The following is a 24,988-nucleotide window of genomic DNA, read 5'->3' as shown; positions in this document are numbered from 1 at the left end:
CACTTCTGACAGGCAGTGGTGGCTCAGGCCTTTAATCCCAGCACTTGGAAGTCAGAGGCAGGTGAATCTCTGAGTTTGAATTCAAGGCCAGCCTGGTCTACAGATCGAGTTCCAAGACAGCCAGGGCTACACAGGGAAACCCTGTCTTGAAAAACCAAACCAAACAAAACCAGACAAGACTTGACAGTCTCAAGTGGGTATAGTGGCATACACCTTTGACCCCAGCACTTGGGAGAACAAAAAGGAAGCAGATTTCTGAGTCCGAGGTCATCCTGGTCTACAGAGTGACCAGGGCATCCAGGAGTACACAGAAAAACCTTGTCTGGAAAAACCAAAACCAGAAACAAAAACAAGACTTTTTATTCTTGGTAGCTCTGGGGGACTAGACTAAGCTGTTGTTTGGCCTTAAATGGACAGTAATCCCATCAGATCTAGATTTGAGGACAACCATTCTGTTCGGAGCCTGCATCAGAGGGCAGCGGTTATAGGAATCCTGAGAGATGGATAGGTCAGTGGTGACATAGGAGGGGGGGCATAGTGGCAGGTGGGGAAAAGCAGTCTGGGTTTAGACCTGGCTGTCTAGGGATGCCATCCACTGACACCCCTCCCCCCCAGATTTGTTTACACCTGAAGTAGTCAAGAAGTCAAGGGAGTGGGGGTGCTTATTTTGTTGGACATGAGTTGATAGGAGAATTAGTTTCTAAGTGTCCAAGACTGAAGTGGGAAGACTGGGTTGAAAGTGTCCTTGGAAAGCAAAGAGGTGCTCTAGCTTGAGACCAGGTCTCACTGTTTAGCCCTGGCTGGCTTTGGCTTTACAGAAATGCACCTGCTTTTGCCTCCCATGTGCTGGGCAGACAGAGTAGGAAGGAGTTGGCTAAGGAAGAAGGCACACAGGAGGGATCAGCGGGTAAAATGCTTGCCACCAAGCCTGAGGACCTTGAATTCTATCCCTAGAGACCTATGTGGTAAAAAGAAAGAACTGACTGTCAAATTGCCTGTCTTCGAACCTCCGTCTGGGCATACACAATAAACAAACAAACATATAAACAATAGGTTCGGCCCTCATCAGAGTATGGTTTGATGGACTATGCCTTTAATCCATTTCAGCCTTTGGGAGCAAGCAGATCTCTTGGGCAGCCTGCTCTACATAGTGAGTTACAGACTAGCCGAGGCTACACGGGTAAACCTCTCTAAAACAAGAACAACAACAAATGTTCGTGGTCAGGAGGGTGGCCCAAGATCTGAGTCTGGGGTCCTGTTGGGAGTTTGAAGTCCAGGATTGTCATCCAAGGTCTGCGGTCAGGTCAGGTCAGATGATGATCTTGAGAGAATGTTCAGAAATTTGAGTATGGGGTCTTGATCGGTGTCAGGATTCTTGTTATGATCCACGGTCTTGGGTAAAGGCCCGAGTAGGAGCGTGGAGTTTAGCATCCGGAGATGCGATCAAGTTAGTGGCCATGGCTTGGGGTCTTGGGTCGATCTGGTGCAAGACTCAGGTAACAACAGTCCAGGACTGAGACTCGTGTCCCGGACACGAGCGGTGCGGCCTCTAGGGGGTGCTGCGGTCCGCCCGCCCGCCCGCCGCCCGCCCGGCTCGGCCCCTCGGCGGCTCGCTGGCGCTGTGCGCGGCAGGCGGGGCCGGAGGCGGCGGCGGCAGCTCCGGGGCGCGGGCGGGCGGGTGGTGGTGGCGGCGGCGGCGGCGGCGGCGCCCCGACTGCAGTCCCGGCGGGAGCGGAGCGCGAGCCGGGCCGGGCCCGAGCCGGCGCCATGGGGCGGCGCCGCCTGTGAGCGGGCGACGAGCGAGGACCGGGCGGGGCGGCGGCGGCGCCGAGGCCGACAAGCCGCGCGGGCCGGGCCGGGCCGAGCGAGCGGGAGCGGAGCGGAGCCTCGGGCGGCGGGAGGAACAGCGCCGCCGCCGCCAAGATGGCCGACCTGGAGGCGGTGCTGGCCGATGTGAGCTACCTGATGGCCATGGAGAAGAGCAAGGCCACGCCGGCCGCGCGCGCCAGCAAGAAGATCCTGCTGCCAGAGCCCAGGTGAGCCCGCCTGTGCCGGGCCCCACGCGCCGCCCCGGGATACAGTGCCCCAGGGACCCCTCTCTCCGTCCTAGGTTCCGGGGACCCTCTGCCCCAGGACCCCACTATCCCGGCTGCCCCATGACCCAAGAACCCCTTCTACTCCGGGGACCTTCTGCCCCGGAGACCCCATTATCCTGGCCGCCCCAGGACTCAGAGACTTCCTCTGCCCCTGCCGCCGCAAGCTTGGTGTCTGTGAGCACAGAGCGCCCCAAGTCCAAGCTCCTAGCCGCGTTCCCCGGGCCGCCTTGCCGCTTCCTGTATCTCACTGCCGGGCCTGGTCGCTGTCAGCCCCAAGCTCTGCTGCAGCCTTCATTCCACCCTGATGCTTGGCTCTGCCCTCTACCCTCTGTGTCCTCTTGTGGTTCCCTTCCTCAAGTCTGCCTCTGTTTACCCGATTGTATCACACAGTCTGTTGCTCCTGCTCCCAGCACCCACTCACCCCCGTTGGTGTTCACTACCCTTATCCACTCCCCTTGGAGTGGGTAACACTCTTGTGAGGTTTGTGGAGTGAGGAGGACCACTCTGGAGACTTTTTTTTTCTTTTGCTTTCGCCTACGGTGGGGTCACTATGAGATTGGGTTTGGGAGTGTTTTCTGGGGACAGTGCAGTGTACCGTCCTTGAGGGCTGCGCTCGGGTGAGGGAAGTCCCTTCTTTACCCTTTTCCCCACATGTGGTTCCTTGTGGGTACTTTTGACCAGGGGACCTCCCATCCTACAGCAACTGGACGTGCTGCCACCTCTCTGCAAGACAACTGATGTCATCGCACCTGGTATCAAAGTTTAAACTGTCCAGGATGTGGGTGCAGAGTAGGGCAGGATGTGAGAGGTGTAGCTGGGGCTTGTCCAGTATACTATGGCAAATAGACTTATCTTCCCATGTGAACTGCTCAGGAGATCAGAGAGTGAGTGAGGCAGGTGTAGTTTTGTTCCCATAGAACAAGGTATGTGTGAGAGAGCTCAGACTTGGATGGCTTGTATAGTGTCACCTGGGTTATCCACAGTGGCACCTGGCCTCCACATCAGGGCTCTCAGCTTCTGGTTTTATGTTTCATCCTGACCTGAAGGGCCTGGATGTCCTGCATCTGGAAGAGATGTGTCCACCCACCAGGATGCCACATGGTGGGTGGTGAGGCCAGTCCCTCCAGTTTCTTATACCAACCCCTTTAGCAGCCAAGAACTGGCCCTGATTTTACTGCCATTCTATGTCATAGGACATGGGGCGAGTTTCCCCCCCACCCCCAGTGGGCAGTGTGAAATAGGCCTCTAGTGGCCTCAGTCCTTAGAGTGGGGTGGGCAGCTTGCAGGCTTGCTGCTGTGCCTCTCACTGGGCCCCTCCTCCAGTGGCTGCACACTGGGTTTCAGTTTGACTGAGAACGGTGCCCAGTAGAGGAAAAATTGGTCTGTGTTTTGAAGAGGCCGTTGGGCCCCCCTTTTTTCTAAGACATTTGCAATCAGATTTCTCAAAACAGGAACTAGACTGAGTGTCAGCTGGGGCTGTCTAGGGGCAGCAGCAGTTAGGATGGAAATGAGTTCAGAAATGACAAAACTTAGAGGGAAGAGTGGGGGAGGTGCAGTCAGCATCTAGGGTACTTGTTGAGCTCTCCTGGGTAGCCACAGCTGTGGGATTCTAATGCAGGTGGGAGGTCTGCAAAGTTTGAGGTGGTGCCTTTTCTAGAACTCTCCATGTCTGGATAGTCTTTCCCCAGAACGAATTGCTCTTAATGGATGCCCACCTCAGGTCGTCTCCCCTGCTGGTGTTCAAGAACCCTGACAGATGATGATCTGTACCTCTCTCTCTTTTTACCTTTTCATATGGCGGCAGCTATGATGTGATGCGATCAAACAAGAATGGAAAGTTTAATAATTCATTATTTATTTTGACATCTGTCATCTCAGTTGATCCAAAAACCAACATGTGAAATTGGCAAGGCCAACAGTTACCAGGATGGGGTGATTTCTGTGAGCAAAACTGAAGCTGGCTTGCAAGTTCTAGGGAACGACACCACAGGTGCAGGGTCACCATCAGTCGTACATTGTTGGGCCAACCGCTCAATCTGTGAATGGTTAGGAGCCTCTAATTCTGGTCACTGGTGTGCTCAGAAGAGTCGCCTTGCAGTAGCCATGGCCCTAGGCATGCATGCTCCCCCACCCCGCCCCCGCTCCCGTCCCCCCACCCCACCCCCGCCAGTGATGGAAAGAAAGCAGGTCCCCTTCATGGTGTACTTTGCGCACTCTCAAGGCAGAGATCTCTTGCCCTTGAAGGTGGTTACCATCATGTCTCAGGTGTGCCCAATATGTCCCAATGTGTGGAGTGTCTTGTCTTCACAACTCTGGGACTCTGGCTGGCCCAGCAGACTGCATTTCTCTCATTTACAACCGAGAGGCTTTGAGGCTTGTCACATAGAAGCTCTGGGATTGGATCACAGATCTCTGGAGTCCTGACCACAGTACTCTTCCTACCTGTGCTTTGTCTCTTCCTCCCAGTCCCGTAGAACTGCTTTGTGACCAGAATCTGAAGCCACTTGTCGTGGGAGCTTGTGGGTCTTGGGTAGTGGCCTGAAAGTAGCAGGGCAGTTTCTGGTATCATCAGTGGTTACAGTATACAGGACCCAAGCCCTTCGCCAGTTGCTGAAACAGAAACAGGCTGCCCTGGCAGAGCTAATGCACAGATAGAAGGACAATCCCATGCCAGGGCCTCCATTAGATACAGGTCCTGCTTCCCCACCCTGAAGCTAGAGCCAGGTAAAGAAGCAATGGGGTTCGTTCCTGTGCCCGTATGCCAATGGGAGTTGTTCCACTTTGGGGTAGGCCATCTTGGCAGCCTCTCTGTGGCTGGTGCCCAGGGTTGTGGCTTGGCTGAGCTTGGCTGGCATCGCAGCTCTTATTTCCCAGGGTTGGGGACTGGGAACTGTTGGGCATAGTGCCACTGTAACTTGGCAGAAAGATATCCCCTTCCTTCTGTCACCTAGAGGATCTGGGGAAGCAGACTCATTCCCAACCTTCTCTCAGGTGGGGGTTCTGTATGGATAGAACACAGGGGTCCTGGCTTCTCACTCCTGCAACACTGGCTCACACTGGATCCAGGCACACTTGTCCTGACTGGACGTGCCTCAGTTTATCTGCCACCAATGACCTCCCAGGGCTGTGGGGCTGAGGTGTGGTCCTCGCCATACAGATGCTGTTGCCTCTTTTCCAGCAGCTGCTGCAGTCCTGTAATTAGCATCATTTGCTTAATATGACCACTAAGGCCCTGTGTAATTAATCTCAGGGCTCCTGGGTGAGGAGCCTTGCCTGGGCGGTCCCGGGAGATGTCCCTGCTCTCCCCAGTGACAGTGGCAGCCCCAGCGGCAGCATGTGGGAGCTGGGTGCCTCTTGCAGCCTTCTGGTTCTCTGGGCTATTTCCTGGTCCCTCCCCCACCACGAGCTTCCTCTGATGCTGCCCGCCCCTGCCCGCCCCGTGCTTGTTTCCCCGGTCTCCCCAGACCCTGCTACTCTTCCTTCTCTGCTTCTTCGTTCCTGTTAACTCATTACAGCCAGGACTTCCTGCCTAGATTGGTGGGGGAAGGCGAGCTGAGAAGGCGAGCTAAGAGGCTTTTGCTCTTCCTCCTCCCTGCACTTCTCCATCACTAGCAGAAAGCCTGCAGTTGCCAGCCTTTTACCCCTTACCAGAACATTCCACTCCAGTAGCAGAGACCCACCCCCTCCTGCCCCTGAAAACAAGATTATCTTTTCTGCAGTCTATCCCTGCGGGCCTTTGAAGCTGCTACTGCTCCCTGGGAATGGCTCTCCGAGATGCCTTTTCCCATCTGTCCTCCTCTCCGGAGCGAGGCTCTCATGGATTTGCTATTAAGTTGCTCAGCTCTGCTTGCTTCTCCACTGTGCACTCAGTAAATGAATTTGAAGGGAGTGCGAGCATCACAGGTCAGGATCCGTGCACAGGAATCTGGGCTCTGTCAGCCTGGGAATGATGTGTCCTATTAATGCACAATCCATGCTAGTAGTAAATCCTGGGTGACGTCAAGCGCAGGCACACTCTGCAGCAGCTTCTCCTTGTGCCCAGGTTGCTGTGTAGGAAGCTGAGAGCCCTAAGGCCCCAGGGAATTCCAGCTGCCTGCACATGGCTGCTTTTCTCAGGATATTATGGAATAAACAGCAGGAGCCAAGAGCATGTGATGGTTTTTGAGGAATGCACAGCCTCCGCTGTACCTGCGGTTTCTCTCTGGGCCCCTTCCGTGCTCCCCACTGCCTCCTAAGGCCGTTTCTTCAGGATAGTTACACTTAGGTTATTTCAGGCCCACTTCAGATGAGAGCCCAAAAGTAAGGCGTTTGGCAGCAGCATTTTTCCGTAACGACATCTTGTCTCACATCACTGCTTACTGAAAAGGGCGGCATTGGTGATGCAGACGTGGGTGTTTGGTGATAAAGTGGGGGTCACTTCTCTGAGGGTGGAAGCTGCCCCAGAATTAGAATAGGGGACAACCTCCTTCCAGTGACTGCCAGGCAAGGACCCCTAGAATGGTGTTCTCAATGCACACGAACAAGATCTCAACTCCTGTTGTCCTTGTAGGCAGTAAGGTGCAGGGTGCCTGTTTACATCTTGTTTGTGATGGCTGAAGTGTCTCTTCCTAAACATCCTGCAGGAGATCCCGGTGGTCTGGGGCTTGCTGGACACTGACCATGGGCTCGGGGTCATCCAGCATCGTCCTTCACTGGGACATAGTGGTTACATTTGTCCTTTCCTCTTTGTTGGTAGCCCCATTCTTGAACTTTGAGAACGTTGTTGAGCCCCGGGGAGAGTCATTGAGAAATATTAATAAGAAGCCCCAGGGGACCTCCTTCTGCTGTTGCCACCTCTGTGCCAGGCTCCTGGAAATGCCACCAGGGAATGCCCCAGCTACAGCCACAGCTTTTTAGCTGTTCCCTCCCAGAGTGTGACAGTTCCCAATGTGGCCAGCTGAGACACACCAGCCTGGAGACCTGTAGCCTCTGCACCAGCTTCTTGAGTGTCACAACATCAGTGTCATCGTCACACAAACACCAGAACTGTGTACCAGCCAGGACTATTCCTTCTAGCCTGGCAGGCTCCTGGGAGGTATGCAGCCATGTTCTAGGCCTCTGGTGAGGTAGAATAAGCCCTGGTCCTGAGGCCCTCCCCTCCCATCCCCTGCTGAGATATTACTCAAAGACAATTTGGATGTTTACTTTATCATAGGATTACTGTGGACCTCCAGTGGGTTCTTCCACTCCTGGTCTTACTATCAAAATGGGTGTGTTTGCTTCAGACTCCTTTCTTCAGGCCCTCCCAGTCCATACAGCCGAGCTCCCTGCGTGGGAGCCATCTGTGAGGACATACCTGACGTACTAGGCCACCAGGCCAGAGTGTGGGACTTGCTCTCATACTGAGCACGTGGTACCTTTCTTAGGAGAAGTTCTTTTTAGATGCCACTCCCTCCCCTCCTGCTGTCCTCTCACTTTAGTCACTGTGAAGAGAGAGGAAGTTCCTTCTTCCTACTCCTGAAGTCAGGCCAGGCCTACTCCTCAAACTGTAGGCACCCTAGGTGTTAGAGGTGCGAGGAATGGGGACGGGGTAGGTCACCCTGGCACTAAGCATGCTAGTGCCTAGATGCCCTCAATTCTTTGGCAGAACAGGTATGGAGCTCTCTGCTGTACTCTAGGGTGGAGTCATGGGAGTTTAAAGCTGCTCTCTGGGCCCGAGGAGTGGCAGCCACTCTGTTGGGTTCACCTCCTGCCAATGGGCCTGGCCCTGGCCACTGCTCGGCTTCTCTGAGACTGCCTGGCCATAGCCCCTTCCTTTGAGTACAGGACGAGTGTGGACTGGTTAGCATAGCACAGAATCATGTTCTAATGTGGGCAGTTAGGAGTTGTGGAATGCCAGATAATAAAGCTTAGGATAACCATGTCTCAATGTCTAAGAGGAGAAAAGCAGGCTCACAATGGCACAGAAGACTGGGAACCCCGGGAGCACCCCCTCCCCTTTAGACCTTTCAAGCTTTCTTTTTTTTTTTTGGTTCTTTTTTTGGAGCTGGGGACCGAACCCAGGGCCTTGTGCTTCCTAGGCAAGCGCTCTACCACTGAGCTAAATCCCCAACCCCATAAATAATATATTTTGAGTTCTTTCTCATAAATCGTACTTTTTTTTTTTTACTAGAAAAATGTGTATCTTTTTTTTTTTTTTTTTTTTTTGGTTCTTTTTTTCGGAGCTGGGGACCGAACCCAGGGCCTTGCGCTTCCTAGGTAAGCGCTCTACCACTGAGCTAAATCCCCAGCCCCTCAAGCTTTCTAATATGCCGTATAGAAGTTACAACTCCATTTCCTTGACACTCTTGTTTTGCAAAAGAGGAAACCAGCGTTGAAGTCTGTATCTTAGCTGAGTGAGCATGGTGGCACATGCTCTAACACTCTGGGGGCTGAGGCAGGAAGATAGTTTAAGGGCAGCCTGGGCTACATAGCAAGACCTTATATCAGAAAACTAAAATAGGGCTGGAGAGATGGCTCAGTAGATAAAAGTTTGCTGTATACGTGACGACTAGAATTTGGATCCTGGCACCTACATAAGGGCCAGACTGGCTTATGGCTCACTTGTAACTCCAGTACTCGGACAGCAGAGACATGGGGTCCCTTGGGCAAGCTGACCAGCTAGACTAGCTCAGTCCCCAGCTCTGAGTTCCAGAAAAGTCTCTGCCTTGGTAAATGATGTGGATAGGGAGAGATCTGACGGCACCTTCTTTACATGTACCTGCATCTGCACATGTGCCAAAGTTCATGTGAACACATATATGTGCATATGTCAAAAGAGGAAAACACGCTTTGTGATGACCTTCTGGGGGTCCAGCTGCTGAGGCACAGGGGCTCTGATGTCTCCCACCCAGAGTAATGGCAGTCTTAACTGCCTTTCACTCCAGAGTAATGGCAGTCTTAACTGCCTTTCACTCTGTAGCTCAGACCAGCTAGAACTTACTATGTGCTGGCCTCAGCTTCCTAAGTGGAGACTTTGAGAACCATGTACCTCAAGATGGATGTGGGTTATTGGTTTAGGTGGGGACAGAGGTGCCACTCAGAGCATGTCACATGTCCAGGTACTGTCAGCATCAGGGACCCATCCAGGAGGCTGCTGCCCCCTGTGCAAGTCTTCCTGCACTTGCTTCCTGGCCAGGAATCTTGTCCATTGATACCTTTTCTAATCTGCCAGCTTCCATAGCCTCTTACCTCCATGAGGATAAACTGGAAATCCTAAAATGGCCATGCTGGAAGGCCTTCCATTCAAGGGCTCTGCTCAAGCCTGACCTTATGTTTGGTTCTGGGGTAGTACTAATTTTAAAAAAAATTTTTTCTTTTAAGGAAAAAAATGAGGTACTGTGGGCTGGGGAGAATATGTCTGTGCCCAGGTGTAGCCCTTCATGGGAAGGACAGTCTCCAGCCTGAAGTCTGACTTCCTGTTGGGTCCCAGGCCCAGGGGAAAAGCAGAGAGTCCTGTCTTGTTGACTTCTTGCCGTCTAAGGCAGGGTCTTTTAACAAGCACTGTCTCTGTTAGGCTCATGTATACACATATATCTCAGCTGCTCTAGGCCATGGCCCCCGACCCTGTGTGGGCATGCCTTCAGCCAAGATAGCCTGTTTTGTCAGTTCTCAAGAAGCCAGTACAGGGTTAGGAGGGTATCCCAGTTGTACCCAGAGCCCCCATTCCCAGTGCCCTGCCCTGCTTCTGGTGAGGTCTCCCTAACAGCTGTGGTCTTTGTCATCTGCATCTTTCTGGCCATATATCCCACCTGACCCTTCCTGACCATGTCCGTCTGACTCTTCACTGCATGGAGAACTGACAAGCTGACAACCCCCCCCCCACACACACCTCCACCATCACTTTACTGCTTCATATCCTGTCTGCCTGTCTGTGGACCGAAATGTTCCAGAATATAAATATTGGGTGATGAGCACAGCACCCAGGACCAGTGCTTGGGGACGGTGACGGTCTCACCCTGCTGGCCTGTCTGCCAGATGAGACTCAAGCGCCTGATTGTACAGGTTCCTACGCTTCACGTCTCCGTGCCTGCCTGCCGTATTTTGGGGAGTGCCACTCTCTTGTCAGATCAGAGAGATCGGCCTCCCATGGGCAGAGTTGCCTGGCCAGGCTGCCATCTGCAGGCAGAGAGTGGGCTGCATCTGATTTATTTCACTGAGTTTTGTCTGAGATAGGAGGTTTGAGAAAACCTCCTGCCTCAGTCTCCTCTGAGTGCTGGAAATTTAGGTGCGGACCACCCAGCTGGACTCTTTCTCAAACTAAAAGTTTTTCTCCAGGTTCCTGTTGTTCATACATGTCTGTGAGGTTTAGTCTATCCTATTTATTCTGAGCCCTCTGAATCTTCTGAAGACAGGGACGTATGTTGATATGGATGGTCCCCAGGAAGAGAAGTTGGCCCAGTGTAGATGAAGGGCGCATTTGACCTTGGTGCCTCTGCATTACCAGAGGGAACCAGGTGTGAGGCAACTGTATAGGAGGGTCTGGGTTTGGGTAGGAGTTGCAGGCTGGAAGCCCAGAGTCACCAAGACCTGGTCTGGTCATCAGAGCCCCACTTCCTGTCAGAGACAGCTTTTGGTAGACCTGTGGTATCTCCCAGCCTCTAGGGAAGCTGAGAGGGTCACAGTTTCAGGACTGGGCCCTGGGCAGCTCAGCATGTTTTACTATGGTGAGAGGCCTTTCTGGAAGGGCTGGGCCTGGAGACTGCAACCCAGGCACCACTCTCCCCAGTTTTACTTTTTTTTTTTTTTTTCTTTTTCTTTTTCTTTTTTTCGGAGCTGGGGACCGAACCCAGGGCCTTGCGTTTGCTAGGCAAGCCCTCTACCACTGAGCTAAATCCCCAACACCCCCCCCCCCCAGTTTTACTTTTGACCATAGCTGTCATCTTTCCTAACCCTGTACACTCTGGAAGCTCAGAGTGTAACGTATGGCTGGCAGACACCCTTCCTATACCCACAGCTCAGCGGACTGCGTCACCTCCCCAGCCTCACTTCCCTCTCACCTTAGCAGTGTCTACCTGGACTTTTTCACATAGTGACCCCATGGGGTCTCTGCTCTGCCTTACATCCAGCCTCCTAGGGCCATACCTTCAGGCTGGACTCTGGTTTTGAAATCCCCTAGCACCCTATTCCTGTCCTTTCCTCCATGGGGTTTTGCTGTACCTTCTCTATCCTGTGGGCCTTTTGTTGCTGGGCCAGTTTTTCTCCACCTGTCTTAATACTCCCAGCCCTTTTCCTGGGCTTCACCACCTGGTGACATCCTGTTTGCACTTCAGGAAGCCAGCAAAAGTCTACATCTCTACACAGCAGCTCCCCACCACCCAGAGCTGATTTTACCACAGGCCCCCAAGGCTTTAGCACCCACTGATACCACATTCCAGTGGCCTGTATCCGGGAAAGACCTACCTAGAAGTAGGTAAAGGTGTCATTCCATGAACAGTGCCTGACTCTAAGTGACCAGGCTAGTGTGTGCTTAACTTGCTTGGGAGTCTAGGGGAGGTAGAGGCGAGCACAGAAAACTGAACTGTGGTGTGGGGCCTTAGTTTCCTGGGCAGAGGCCTGCTGGGGTTCCACACATTCTCTAGGATTTGGCCTAGCACATCCCCTGGCTTCTCACGCCCTCAGTTGGGCAGCTGTGTGTTCTCTGAAGAGATGTTGGGACAGGTCGGCAGGTCCAGGATGCAAGTGGCCCAGAAGAGGAGGAGGGTGAGGACAAGGAGGCCTCTGAAGTATGGAATGTAGCTCGGTGAGATCTCCCCAGGCTGTGCAGTGTCGCAATGAGTAAACAAGGTGGTGGTTGTGAAAATGTCTCAGGAACTCTGGTGATCAGTTTTTCTGCTGTGGTCTAACCAGGTGGTCTAGGCAGGGGACATGTTTTTATCCAAGTGTTAGGGACACACAAACTGAGGCTTGAACTTTCCTTTTTTGAGACAGGGTCTCGTAACCTAGGCTGGCTTTGAACCCCGATATACCTGAGTGCTAGGATGAAGATGAAATACAATATAAAGTCATTAAGGATTCAATTCAAAGCTGATGAAATACAATATAAAGTCATTAAGGAATCAATTCAAAGCTGATGAAATACAATATAAAGTCATCAAGGAGTGCAATTCAAAGCTGGTGCCGTGATGTATGCCTGTGACTCCAGCACTCTGAAGGATTGCGCCATCCTCAACTACCACAGCAAAGCCCTGTCCCTCCAAGACCACCAGGAAGTAAAGAAGAATTTGGTGTTTTCTGTATAACATGTGTTCACTTTATTATGCTGTCCTCACCCCTAGCATCCTATCACTTCCCAAGGAAACCCTACCCCTGGGCTATTGACATGGCTCAGCTATTAAAACACAAAAACAAACAAACAAACAAAAAGATACCAAGTTTTACAGCCCGAGTTTGACCCCTGGAACCCACATAAGGGAAGAGAGAACCGACTCTTAGAAGTTGTCCTCTGACCTACATACACAAAATAACCAACCAAACAACAAAAAAAACCCATGGCCCCTTTGGCAGTTTCCCCCAAGTCTCTAGTACCCACAAACCTGAGTCTGCCAGTGAACCTGTCTTGGAGTCATGTGGATGGCTTCATACAGCTCTGAGTGCTCTGAGGCCGCCATTCATTACCTGGTCCTGGTCCTCAACCTGTCAAGTATCAGTGCTCCCTTCCTTCTACTGCCAGACCATAAGATGGCCACATTCTGCTGTTCTGTCCATTATCCAACCAATGGACTCGTCCTGGCTTTTCCAGAGTCAGCATTAGCAGTATGTGACACACACCTCTGTAAACAGTAGGCACAAACGAGGATCTGCTGAAGTAACCTGTGGACAGAATGAGTGACCAGGCTAGCCGAAGGGCTAGGAGCTCCCTAGAGGATGTGATGACACTGAGATGAAGAGTGGTTCCATTCCAAACAGACATGGTCTAGCCTGGGCTATAGGATGTCATTCTAGCATTGTTTGTTTGCTTGTTTGTTTCTAAATGGGGTTTCTCTGTAGTTCTGGCTGTCTTGGAACTCATTCTATAAACCAGGCTGGCCTTGAAGAGATCCACTGCCTCTGTTGGGATTAAGGGTGTATGATACCAGATGTGGTCCTATCTTTAAAAAAAGGAGGGCAGGGGGCACGGAGAGATGGCTCAGTGGTTAAGAGCCCTGGCTGCTCTTCCACAAGTTCTGAGTTCAAATCCCAGCAACCACATGGTGGCTCACAACCATCTGATCTGATGCCCTATTCTGGTGTGTCTGAAGATAGCTACAGTGTACTTAAATATAATAAATAACTCTTTTTAAAAAAAGACCTAGGAAGGAGTTGGGGATTTAGCTCAGTGGTAGAGTGCTTGCCTAGCAAGCACAAGGCCCTGGGTTCAGTCCCCAGCTCCGGAAAAAAAAAAAAAAAAAAAAAAAAAAAAAAAAAAAAAAAAAAGACCTAGGAGAGATGGTTCAGTGGGTAAAGGAATAAAGTGTTGCTCCTAAGCTTGGCAGCCTAAGTTTGATCTCTGGGACTCATTGAAGGAGAGAACCAACTCCCATGAGTTCTGCTCTGACCTCTACACACCTTGATACTCATGTGTATGTGTGTGTGTTAATACATTCGTTATAGAAAATGAGTGCCTTGATCCAGACTTCTGGCCCAAGGTCTCTGTGGGCCCTGCTCATTGTACTCCTTGGCTTTCAGCATCCGCAGCGTCATGCAGAAGTATCTAGAGGATCGAGGAGAAGTGACCTTTGAAAAGATCTTCTCACAGAAGTTAGGTAAGTACAGGCACCTCTCCCACGCTGAGGTCTCTCCAAGAGAACTCTGGGGCCAGCTTCCTGTTATCCTGCCTCTGGTTGTGCCATGTACCCCTGCCCCAGAAGTTTCCCCACTACTCAGGCTCCCCCTCCAGTAAAGAATGGTGACCCTTTGTGCCTCCCAGCCCCTGGCTTCTGCCCAGGGAGCCCTGTGGTGGGGGTGGGGACCCATCAGTCTTCCCCAGGCGCCAGGGAAGTTCCTCCTTTGGGGTTTTTGTTTTTGAGAGTTGCAGCTTCCCCTTGGCGCAGCCACAGCTGCTTTGGGCCGTTGGTAGAACTGACAGGAAGAGGCGGGGCCCTTCCTGTGGTGCCTGTGGAGCTGTGGTTGGCCCCGCCTCCACCCCTCACACCCCCCAGGCCCTAAGCGAGCAACCTGCCTCAGAGCTGGCCCCTCCATCCTTCCTCCTCTGGTGTGAGTGTGAGAGTGTGTGTGGGGGGGGGGGGCTGGTAAACTTGGGTTATCTTAGAAGTGTCATGCTATCTACACCAATGCCCAGCCTAAAGGGCAAGCTTGGGGTGATGTCCCAGGAAGCCACTGTAGTCACACAGGGCCTCAGCCTTAGATTTGGGCTTCCTGAGGGTAGGATCTCAGGATGGAATTGAGGGTGTCCTGGAAGGATCAGGCACTGGAAGTCGTCCTTAGTTGAGCAGTAGGCCAGAAAGAATACAGCCTGGGGGTACAGGTCTGTACTCTCTGGCTTTGGGCAAGTTGCCTCTCCTCTCTGAGCCTCAAAAGTTCTTCAAATCTGAGAAATGGGACCTTGAGCCCAATTGCTCCAGCAGACAGGATGGACCTGAGTCAGTGATGTCAGTAAGAGTGCTTTGTAATATCAAACCTCTCTCCACAAGGCTTGTTCACAAGTCACTGGAAGGTTCCACCAGACTGCCCTTAGAAGAATTGATGGCTTTAAGCATTAGCAGAAAAGCCTGACTAGAGGCCATTAATAACACTAGGCCACCAGTGCTCCTCAGAGAGGCATAGAAAGCCACCCAGCTTAACTCAGCCATCCCAGCTGGGCAGTGGTGTCACAAGCCTTTAATCCAGCACTTGGTAGGTAGAGACAGGCCGGGCAGATCTCTGAGTTTAAGGCCAGCCTGGTCTACAAAGTTTCAGGACAGCCAGGGCTGCACAGAGAAACCCTGTCTCCAAAACAAAACAACAACAAAACCCTCAGGCATTCCTGCTGGACTAGCGGCCTGACGGGGAAGCCACTCTCAGCTCTGCCGTCTGGAAGCTACTCTGAGACCTCCACCCTTGGCCTGACTTTTCCAGGGATCTTCCAATGGCTTAGACAGCTCTGAGTTCGTATGACGGGTGTCCCTGAGCCTCAGTTTTCCCAACTGGAATTGCCTTTCTCTGAGAGATACTGTGAAAATCCTCTAGATGTGAAGGAGTGTAGGGAGAGGCACTCTGTCCTGTGTGCCATGTCCCTCCTGTTACAGCCTGACCAGTCCATCATGCCATCTCCACCAAGAACCTGACTGCTGCCCAGAGTAGATAGTGTCTCCAGCACAGACGGGTTAGAGCATAGCACTGCCCCGACCGACTGCCTAATGCCAGAGCCAACCCCACTCTCCTCCATACCTTGCCATAGTGCCAGCATTTTCTAGCCATCATCTACAGAGGCGATATTCTGGGGATAGGACAGAAGTATAAGGACCCTAACCTGGAATGTGGAACTTGTTAGGCTGGTGGCAGCCTAAGTGGCCACATTGCCCAGACCCTTCCTACAGTACAGATGGTCTCTGCTACTGCCCTGACTAGTTTTGTCCAGGAATCCCCAAGCTCACTCCACTCATAGTGATTAGAAGGCCCCTTAGAGGAGGGTGTGCATGGCTTAGCGTAACCAGACTTGCTTTCAGGATACCTGCTTTTCCGGGACTTCTGCCTGAACCATCTGGAAGAGGCCAAGCCCTTGGTGGAGTTCTATGAAGAGGTAAGATGGGCAAGGCCTACTGAGATAAGGGTGTGTAAGCACATGCTGTGTCTGTGAGACACCTGGCATCTAGCCTTGTGCCTTGGCCACAGATCATCATCTGTAGGTGTTCCTTCCACCAGATCAAGAAATATGAGAAGCTGGAGACGGAGGAGGAACGTGTGGTCCGCAGCCGGGAGATCTTTGACTCCTACATCATGAAAGAACTGCTGGCCTGCTCACATGTGAGTATCCTGGTCAGCTGTTTTGGGGTGTGAACTCATGTGTTGACCCCCAGCAACCTGGGGTTACAAGAGAAGAAAGGGCCTTGTATAGGATTCACAGCCACCTCTGTCCTCTCCAGCCCTTTTCAAAGAATGCCACGGAGCATGTCCAGGGCCACCTGGTGAAGAAGCAGGTACCTCCAGATCTCTTCCAGGTTCGTGCTGGGCACTTCTCCTCTTGCCCCCATCTTGCCCACTTAAGACAGCTGGGGTCCTGGAGCTTGGGGCTGGATGCAGGACCTGGGTCACCAGGGGCTAATAGACTTGGTCACTGACTCCCAGCTCTCTCCCCATAGCCATACATTGAGGAGATTTGTCAGAACCTCCGAGGGGATGTGTTCCACAAGTTCATTGAGAGGTGAGTAGGAGAAGCAAGATAAATGGTCTTCGGACAGGCAGCCTGCTTGGCTCTGAGCTGCCAGGTGTGGGGTCTCTCCCTGCCCCATCACAGGGGATCACATAGATCTAATGTCCTCTTCTTCCACCCTGTGTCTCCCTGTGCTATGGAGGCAGGGCTAGACCCTAAAGTACACACTTCCTTCTGTGGTATGAACCACCAGAGTCTAGACAGAATGCTAGGAGCAGCATTTTCAGTCACAGCCATAGGCAGTAGGGTCTGACAAGGTGACAGCACTGGGAATGAGCCCTTGGCTGGGGGTATGTGAGCAGCAGGTGTTATGCCTTGGTGGAGGTCTGACTGGAAACCATTTCTGTGATCCTAGCAGGACGATATGGTTCAGGCTGCTGAGGCTTGTGGCCTGACTAGGCTCAGGATGTCTCTGTGTCCATGTGTCAGGACAGTGGGCAGTGGGTGGAACAGGCTCTGATGACCTCTCAATGCCTCGATGCTTGCTTGAGTGTGTGTCCTCCTTCTTTCCCAGTGACAAGTTCACACGGTTCTGCCAGTGGAAGAATGTAGAGCTCAACATCCACGTGAGTGGGTTTAGGGAGCTGGTCTGCCAGGGGACCTTGGGGAAATGCAGTGGCCAGGGCTTTGCCATCAGCCCCACAGTGGTGGCTCTGGGGGAAGGAGGGCCCGTGCTGGGATCCCAGTAGGAGAGGCTAGAGAAAGGTAAGTGTGTGTCTAGATCACAGGAGTAGGGGACCCTGGTACCAAGGCCTGTCCCTGCTGCCCAAATGCCTCTGCTGTGGGGCCGAGGAGGCTTGCAGTGACCCTGGCTGTTGCCACTCTGCAGCTGACCATGAATGACTTCAGTGTGCATCGAATCATCGGGCGTGGGGGCTTCGGTGAGGTCTATGGGTGCCGGAAAGCAGACACAGGCAAGATGTGAGCACCCTAATCAGCTGGAACTGGGTGGGGTGCCCGAGGGAGGAGTCAGACTTCTAGAGATATGAGGGACTGGGGCCTTCTAAAGAAGAGCTGTTACGGGGGTCAGCGTCCCAAGCTTGTCATCCTGAATCTCTGCCTAGGAGTGACTCCTGCCACTGTCCCCTCCTCCCTGTTTTGCTTTGGCTATGCTATCTCCCTCAGGCTCCTCAGAGACTAACTTGCCAGCACCTTCTGCCCTCTCTAAAGCACTGGTTGTGTCATGTGGTTAGTCTTGCATCTGGTCTCAGCAGCAGCCTACTGAAGCAGCCTGGGGCTCTACCCTGCAGGGCTGCTGACATAGCTGACCTACTCCCCCATCATAGGTACGCCATGAAGTGTCTGGACAAGAAACGCATCAAGATGAAGCAGGGAGAGACCCTGGCTCTGAACGAGCGGATCATGCTTTCCCTCGTCAGCACTGGGGTGAGTTGGGTGGCCAAGTGGGCCTCCATAGTGACCTCTGACCCAAGCCTCAGCCACCTGTGCTCACCTTCCCCTCCCTCCTAGGACTGCCCCTTCATCGTGTGCATGTCATATGCATTCCACACACCAGACAAGCTCAGTTTCATCCTGGATCTCATGAACGGTGAGCTCAGGACCAGCCCTAGGGGGTGGACCTAGGGCTGGACCTGGGCAGGAAGCTGAGTCTCACCTGGGGGGCTGCCCCTCAGGTGGGGACCTGCACTACCACTTGTCTCAGCATGGAGTCTTCTCTGAAGCCGACATGCGCTTCTACGCAGCTGAGATCATCCTGGGCCTTGAACACATGCACAATCGCTTTGTAGTCTACAGGGACCTAAAGGTGAGGGGCTGCTGCTATGCATCTTTCCCTCTAGGCCTGCAACAAGGCCAGCCTATCTTCCTGCCTTACCCCCCTCCCCTTCCTGCCTGAGCCTCTTTCTGAGTTCAGTTGTAATGGGGTGGGGTGGGAGGGAGAGGGGATGTCCTACCTGGGGCCTTGTCCCAAAAACCTATAGTTCCCTCCAGTGAGGGCCCAAACTGGCCTCCTCTTGGCTCAGCAGCTCTCTGGGCTTCCTTCACAGCCAGCCAACATTCTCCTGGATGAGCATGGCCATGTGAGAATCTCAGACCTGGGCCTAGCCTGTGACTTCTCCAAGAAGAAGCCTCATGCCAGTGTGTGAGTGCCTAACCATCCCCCATGCCCTTCCCAACCCTCCTCCACTTCACTTATAGCCTGTGCTCCCATAGGGGCACACACGGGTACATGGCCCCGGAAGTCCTACAGAAGGGCGTGGCCTATGACAGCAGTGCCGACTGGTTCTCCCTGGGCTGCATGCTCTTCAAGTTGTTGCGGGGGTGAGTAGGCTATCCCAGGTGGCCGGTACAGATAGGTAGCGTAGAGGGGAGCCCTCTATGGCCTGGGTATTAGAGGTGGAGCCTCCCTTATCTCTTACCAGCCTCATCCATCATTCTTCCTCACTTTTCCCATTCTTGTTTTTTGACATTGGTCTTTGACCTCTTGTCCAGACACAGCCCCTTCCGGCAGCACAAGACCAAAGACAAGCATGAGATTGACCGCATGACATTGACAATGGTAAGTGTAAGAGTGCAGTGAAGGTGCATGTGATGCCAGAAGCATAAACTCCTGGTTCTCTCTAGCCAGCAGAGCTCTTGAGCCAGTCATCCCTTCTCTGTCCCTTCCTTAAGGGATAGGCTTCTTGCCCTGTAGCCTCTTGCCTTGTTTATGATGTCAGAGCTCACACTTGGTGAGAACCAGTAGGAAGCTGGGCCTCATCTCCTTCTGCTGGCCTCTCACCCTCCCCCAGAACCAAGGGCTCACTCTTCCTGGCTTCTGTTGACACCCTCCTTCTCTTTGTCCTGAAAGGCTGTTGAGCTGCCTGACTCCTTCTCCCCTGAACTCCGATCCCTGCTGGAAGGTTTGCTGCAGAGGGATGTCAATCGGAGACTAGGCTGTCTGGGCCGTGGGTGAGCATTCTGACCTCTCCACCATGTGGACTTCCTCAGTCTTTGCTGTGGTCTGTTGGACCAGCCTGGTTGGCCTCTGGCTGTGCCCCCTTAGAACAGTGGCTGTGTCCCCTCATTTAAACCCCTCCATGGAGCTCACAAGGGAGGTCATGGCCCTATGCCCTGAAGGTAGCAGGGCAGCTGAGTGTGTCACAGTTCGAATCAACTGAGGATGGGCTTTCAAAGGGTTCAGAGAAAATCTTTGTAGCAAAGACTATTTTTTTTTTTTTTGCATAGGGGGGAGGGTATTTTTTGAGACAAGGTTTCATGTAAGCCAGGTTAGTCTTACTCTGTAGTTGAGGCTGGCCTTGAACACGTCTGCCTCTGATTAAAGGCATGTACCACCACACCCAGCTTAATAGCAACTTTGTAGGTCTACCGGGATATCTGTTAATTATCAGACAAAGTAGTATTAAAACTCACATCAACCCCAGGATGTGAGAGCTGCTTCTCCCATTTAGAGATGAGCAAATTGGCTGAGAGTTCCAGAACTTGCCTAAGGTCACAGACCAAAAGGTAGCTGAGTCAGGAGTCAGACCTAAGCTGGTGACCCCACAGTTTGGACCTAGCTCATCGTGGGTAGTGCAGAGCCCAGGTGACGGGTGTTTCTCCATAGGGCTCAAGAGGTAAAAGAAAGCCCCTTCTTCCGTTCCCTGGACTGGCAGATGGTCTTCTTACAGAAGGTAAAAGTCTATCCAGGGGTAGGATGGGAAACCCCATGGCCCCTCACCCATGCTGATGCTCAGCCTCTGCTCTGCACAGTACCCTCCTCCACTGATCCCCCCACGCGGGGAGGTGAATGCAGCGGACGCCTTTGACATTGGCTCCTTTGATGAGGAGGACACAAAAGGAATCAAGGTATGCACCTTGCTTGGCCCTGACCCCTGGACCTGGTCTGGTCTGGTCTGGTCTGGATGGCCCTTGCCCCTTCTCTGCCCCTGTGAGACACTGGCTACCCTGTGAGCCATGGGCCATACTTCCCCATCCCCCAGCCTCCCTGGGGAGGGTGGTTTCATGAGACGATCCCTAGCTTAGGGCCCTACACAGGCCTGTGACTGATAATGTCCTGGCACCCTTTGTCTATCCATGTGCTCCTGCCATGTCCACCTGGTGAAGTTACTGGACAGTGACCAGGAACTGTACCGCAACTTCCCTCTCACCATCTCTGAGCGGTGGCAACAGGAGGTGGCAGAGACTGTCTTTGATACCATCAATGCTGAGACAGACCGGCTGGAGGCACGGAAGAAAGCCAAAAACAAACAGCTGGGCCACGAGGAGGGTGAGGACTTAAGACCGTGGGGGAAGCCCGGCCTGTTGCACACTGCAGAAATGAGAAGCGGGCTCTGCTAAGAAACTGACCAAGACCACAGCCAGCAAGTGTCTGGGTGGGGGTGGGGTATTGAGCCTGCACCCATCTCTTGTACAGACTACGCCCTGGGTAAGGACTGCATCATGCATGGCTACATGTCCAAGATGGGCAACCCCTTCCTGACCCAGTGGCAGCGGCGATACTTCTACCTGTTCCCCAACCGGCTTGAGTGGAGGGGTGAAGGCGAGGCTCCGGTAAGAAAGGTTCTGCTAGGACGTGGTGTGGGTACTGGGTGGGTTTCAGGGCCTTCCTTCACAGCCTGCTCTGTCTTCCCACCTTGCAGCAGAGCCTCCTGACCATGGAAGAGATCCAGTCGGTGGAAGAGACACAGATCAAGGAACGCAAGTGTCTCCTGCTTAAGATCCGAGGTGGCAAGCAGTTTGTCCTGCAGTGTGATGTAAGAGCGGGGGAGGGGAGGTTAGGGTGCGGGTGGGTGGGTGGGTGCCAGCAGAGACTGACAGCCTGGATGTGTACAGAGTGACCCTGAGCTGGTGCAATGGAAAAAAGAGCTGCGCGATGCTTACCGTGAGGCCCAGCAGCTGGTGCAGCGAGTGCCCAAGATGAAGAACAAGCCACGCTCACCTGTGGTGGAGCTGAGCAAGGTGCCACTGATTCAGCGTGGCAGTGCCAACGGCCTCTGATTCACCCATCTGCTGCCCGCCTGCCCACCCGCCTTTTATAAACCTCTAATTTATTTTGTTGAATTTTTATTATTTGTTTTCCCGCAAAGCGGAAAAGGTTTTATTTTGTAATTATTGTGATTTCCTGTGGCCCCAGCCTGGCCCAGCCCCCAGGGAGGGGCCTGCTTGCCTCAGCTCCTGCTGCCACCAACCCAGCCACTGTCTAGCACCCCTGCCCCGCCCCCACCGCATCCCCCTAGGGTCCTTGCTCCCAGTATCTTCCTACTGGGAAGAGGAGCAACCCTCAGCAGCCCTCTTGCCCCTCCATGGGGTGAAGCCACAGTCGGTGGGTGTGTCACTTCAGGCTCTGTGGGCTACACTCAGCCTGAGGCCCAGCTGGGTGGCCCAGCACCCCTACCCTAGGAAGGTGCAACACAGGGATACTACTTGAACTTTCCTATCATAGCTCCCATGCCACAGAGGGACAGACCTCTCTGTCCTGCCCTCTTGCCACTGGTGAGAGAAGGCCCTTGTCTCCCCAGACTTGGCGGTCTCCCACAGTGACGGGCTCCTGGGTCCTTGTTTAGGAAAAGCCTGTGTGTGACACCTGCCTCATCAGGAGGCTGCCATTGGCAGTGGCTGCTGCTGGCCTCCCTGCAAGTCCCCTCTTCCCATTGCGTGCCTGGACTCAGGAGCATAGAAAAACGACTGTAGATTGTTGGGCCACACTGGCCTAGCCTGAACCTAGATCCCTAACTCTGGGCTGGGTGAGGCTCATCTGCCCAGGACCACAGTGGGACAGCCTGGGCAGGTGGGTGGCACAGCATAAGAACCCAGCTGGGGCCGGCCCTCCCTGTCCTGGCTGGTCAGTGTGCCCCCACCCACACTGTCCAGCCCCCTAGCCCATGTCATGTCAGTGGCCACCATCCACAGGTGCCACCTTGCCCACCGCATGCCCCCTTGTGCCAGTCGCGCAGCTGTGTGTGGTGTCGCGCCCTCTCCCTCTGGGGCTGGGTGGGCGCACCCTCCCCTATTGTCTACTCACTCCTGGGGCGTTTCTTTGCCGATTTTTGAATGTGATTTTAAAGAGTGGAAAATGAGACTATGCGTTTTTATAAAAAATGGTGCCTGACTCCTTGCTGTCTCAGACTCTTTGTGTCTGGTGACCACTTTTCAGTCACTTCAGTCTGGGGCCTGAAAGGAGAGGATCTTAGTAACCATCCTTCCCTCCCTAGAGGAGTAGACTATTCTGTCCACCTCCCAGATAAGCAGGAGTGATAAGCAGGAGTGGCCCGTAGTCCATGTCAGCTGTCATGTTTGGAATAGCTGGGGACATATTGGTCTTAGCAAGTCCCCCTGCACATCAAGCACTGCGTTAATCCCCTTTTTCTCCTCCACACTGCATCTCTGGGCCTTTGACTGTGTCTAGCATTGCTCTCTCTGTGGCCTCACTATGTAACCTGTACCGGGGTCTCTGGGCTTGAGTACCTCAGCATCAAGTCTACCTTTCCTGAGAATGAACTATCTTTTTCCTGTGTCTTTGCTCCAGGCCATTGCAGCCAGTGACAACATGTAAGCACCACTGTCCTCCCTGTTCAGTGCACAGAGGAGACAGTTCTGGGGCAGATACTGTGGGGTCTTGGATGAAGTGGCATTTGAACTGGACCTCCAGCAGTAATGTGGTCATTAGTGGAGATGTTCCTAACAGCAGAAATGGTCAGGCACTTAATGAGTATAATAAGACAGCAATACACAATGGAAGGAACCAGGCCTTGTGGCCCTGAATGGCTAGCCTTAACTTAGCACAGTCCCAGATTACTCAGTGACTGCATCCGGGAGCTATGAACAGACTGAGGGCTGAACTTGCTTGACTCTGGGTGGTTAGCAGAGGTTATAATGCCTCAGACTCACTATGTAGCTAAGGATGGCCTTGAACTCTTTATCCTCCTGCCTCCATTTCTCAAGTGTTTGCTACCATATCTGGCTAGGTCTCAAGTTTCAGGGCAGGCTGAGGTCATTAGAACTTGCTCTAAAACAAATAGTTGGTCAGTGCAAGAAGTAGGGAGATAGGGCCATTCCTTCTGTCCAAGAAAGATGTCCTTGTAATTGGTGACAGTGAAGGAAGAACTGAAAGGCCAGAGAGGAGAAAATGGGAACAGTGTAGTAGGCTGGGCCATGCCTAGGGATGAGAATATGGAGCATATGAGGGAAGCCATGTTGTTAGTCAGGAGGTAAGGTAGAGCTGGGCCTGGTAGAGCACGCATTTAACACCAGCACTTGGGAGTACTGCTGGGTAAATCTATGAGTTTGGGGCTAGCTGGTCTACAAAGAGAATTCCAGGACAGTCAGGGCTACTTAGTGAGACCCTGTCTCAAAAGACAAAACAAAGAGATGAGATAGCTCAGCACAGGTGGCCTGGAAGGAAGAGAGAAAGGCATTTAGATTTGGCTTCTGACAACCTAATGAAGCAGCATGGAATACCTAAGACCAAAGGTGTCCTGGAAGTGACATCAGTGTAGCAGTGAGAGAATGGGAGTGGATGCTGTCAGGTAGGAGAGGGTCATGTGGAAAAGAGGGTCAATGTCAGAGCAGTAAGGACTGGTGGAGAAATGCTCAAGACTACAGCAAGCAGGTCCAGGGTGAAGATGTGGGGGAGGAACAGTCTCAGGAAAGCAGAGACCAGCAGAACCTTCAGGACCTCTGAGCTTTCCCCAAAGTTCAGACATCACAGATGACCTGACCACACCACACAAGGTGGGTGGCCTAGATCCCAGACTATTATAAACCACCTGATCACAGGGAGAAAGGTGGCAATCAGGCTGCAGAGATGACATCCTAGGGCAGGAAGGGAGCCTCAAATTAGATGACCTTTTTCTATCACACCAAGTTTTACAGATAGGGAAACAGAGCCATCCAATGAAGGTGTTTGCTGCTAAACCTGACAATCTGAGTTCAGGGGTGGGAAGAACCAACTCTCATAAGTTGTTTGGGTTTTTTTGTTTGTTTTTGTTTTACCTCATGAGCACACACAAGAATGAATGTATAGTTAATTAAATGTAAAATTAAAAAAAAAAGAGAGAGACCAGTGGCTCTGTTTTGCAAAGTGGTTTACCACCTCACCCCCCAGCAAGACCAGGATCAGAGACCCCATGGTCGACTGAAGAGAAGCAGGGGTCCCAACTAAGCTGCCTGATTGCCTGAATCCTACATCCTGTGTGGGCTGGAAGTGCCAGCCTTGTTTCGAAATTCTTCCTTCCCTGTTGGCAGTAAAATGCAGCCTCTGCAAAATGGACCCATGTGGTGGTAGTGTGCACCATAGCCAATCTCCCAAACAGGAAAGCCCTAGCTATTGCTGAGCTTGTGTTCCCCAATATTCCTGTTCCTGATTCCAGTGCTGCTGGAGGGTTCCCTTTTCATGGTATGATGTCTTTTAGACATCAAGGCCAGGCAGATCCTTGGGAAAGAGGCTTTGATTGGTCAGCATTAGGGGCTGCTGCTGGGTGCCCATCTCCAGAAGCTAAGCACCGGGTCTGGCAAGGATGAGACCAAAACTTCCCATCTCACTGGCCTATAAAACGCCAGTGCT

At 52.7% G+C, this 24,988-nt stretch overlaps 1 protein-coding gene across 10 annotated transcripts; it reads left to right on the top strand.

Annotated features, from left to right (window-relative positions):
- The first annotated feature begins 1,576 nt into the window (after window positions 1-1,576).
- On the top strand, window positions 1,577-22,545 carry Grk2 (G protein-coupled receptor kinase 2). 10 transcript variants are annotated; one of them, XM_087629678.1, is made up of 22 exons: window positions 1,577-1,632; window positions 1,908-2,036; window positions 13,782-13,858; window positions 15,761-15,834; window positions 15,957-16,058; window positions 16,178-16,252; window positions 16,394-16,455; window positions 16,979-17,030; window positions 17,294-17,385; window positions 17,751-17,850; window positions 17,935-18,013; window positions 18,099-18,229; window positions 18,471-18,565; window positions 18,637-18,744; window positions 18,916-18,982; window positions 19,274-19,374; window positions 20,030-20,096; window positions 20,176-20,271; window positions 20,530-20,692; window positions 20,840-20,976; window positions 21,066-21,179; window positions 21,259-22,534. In XM_087629678.1, the coding sequence occupies exons 2-22, from the start codon at window positions 1,924-1,926 to the stop codon at window positions 21,421-21,423; spliced, it is 2,070 nt and encodes a 689-aa protein (XP_087485804.1). In that variant the 5' UTR covers window positions 1,577-1,632; window positions 1,908-1,923; the 3' UTR covers window positions 21,424-22,534. The 10 variants fall into 10 exon arrangements, with proteins under 10 accessions (XP_087485804.1, XP_087485764.1, XP_087485736.1 ...); XM_087629638.1 differs by having other exon boundaries at window positions 1,577-1,637; XM_087629610.1 differs by having other exon boundaries at window positions 1,613-1,644.
- The last annotated feature ends 2,443 nt before the right edge of the window (window positions 22,546-24,988 follow it).

The sequence above is a fragment of the Rattus norvegicus genome, chromosome 1 (genome assembly GCF_021556685.1).
Source record: "Rattus norvegicus strain SHRSP/BbbUtx chromosome 1, alternate assembly SHRSP_T2T, whole genome shotgun sequence".
In the NCBI taxonomy this organism is placed as follows: domain Eukaryota; kingdom Metazoa; phylum Chordata; class Mammalia; order Rodentia; family Muridae; genus Rattus; species Rattus norvegicus.
Note: the sequence above shows the minus strand (reverse complement) of the source record. Positions and strands in the feature narration are given on the sequence as shown.

Coding starts and splice junctions, on each gene's coding strand:
- Grk2 (NM_012776.2), top strand. CDS start 1,924: ATGGCCGACCTGGAGGCGGTGCTGGCCGATGTGAGCTACCTGATGGCC. Junction 18,983..19,273: donor ACCGCATGACATTGACAATG/GTAAGTGTAAGA, acceptor TTGTCCTGAAAG/GCTGTTGAGCTGCCTGACTC. Junction 20,097..20,175: donor AGATGGTCTTCTTACAGAAG/GTAAAAGTCTAT, acceptor TGCTCTGCACAG/TACCCTCCTCCACTGATCCC.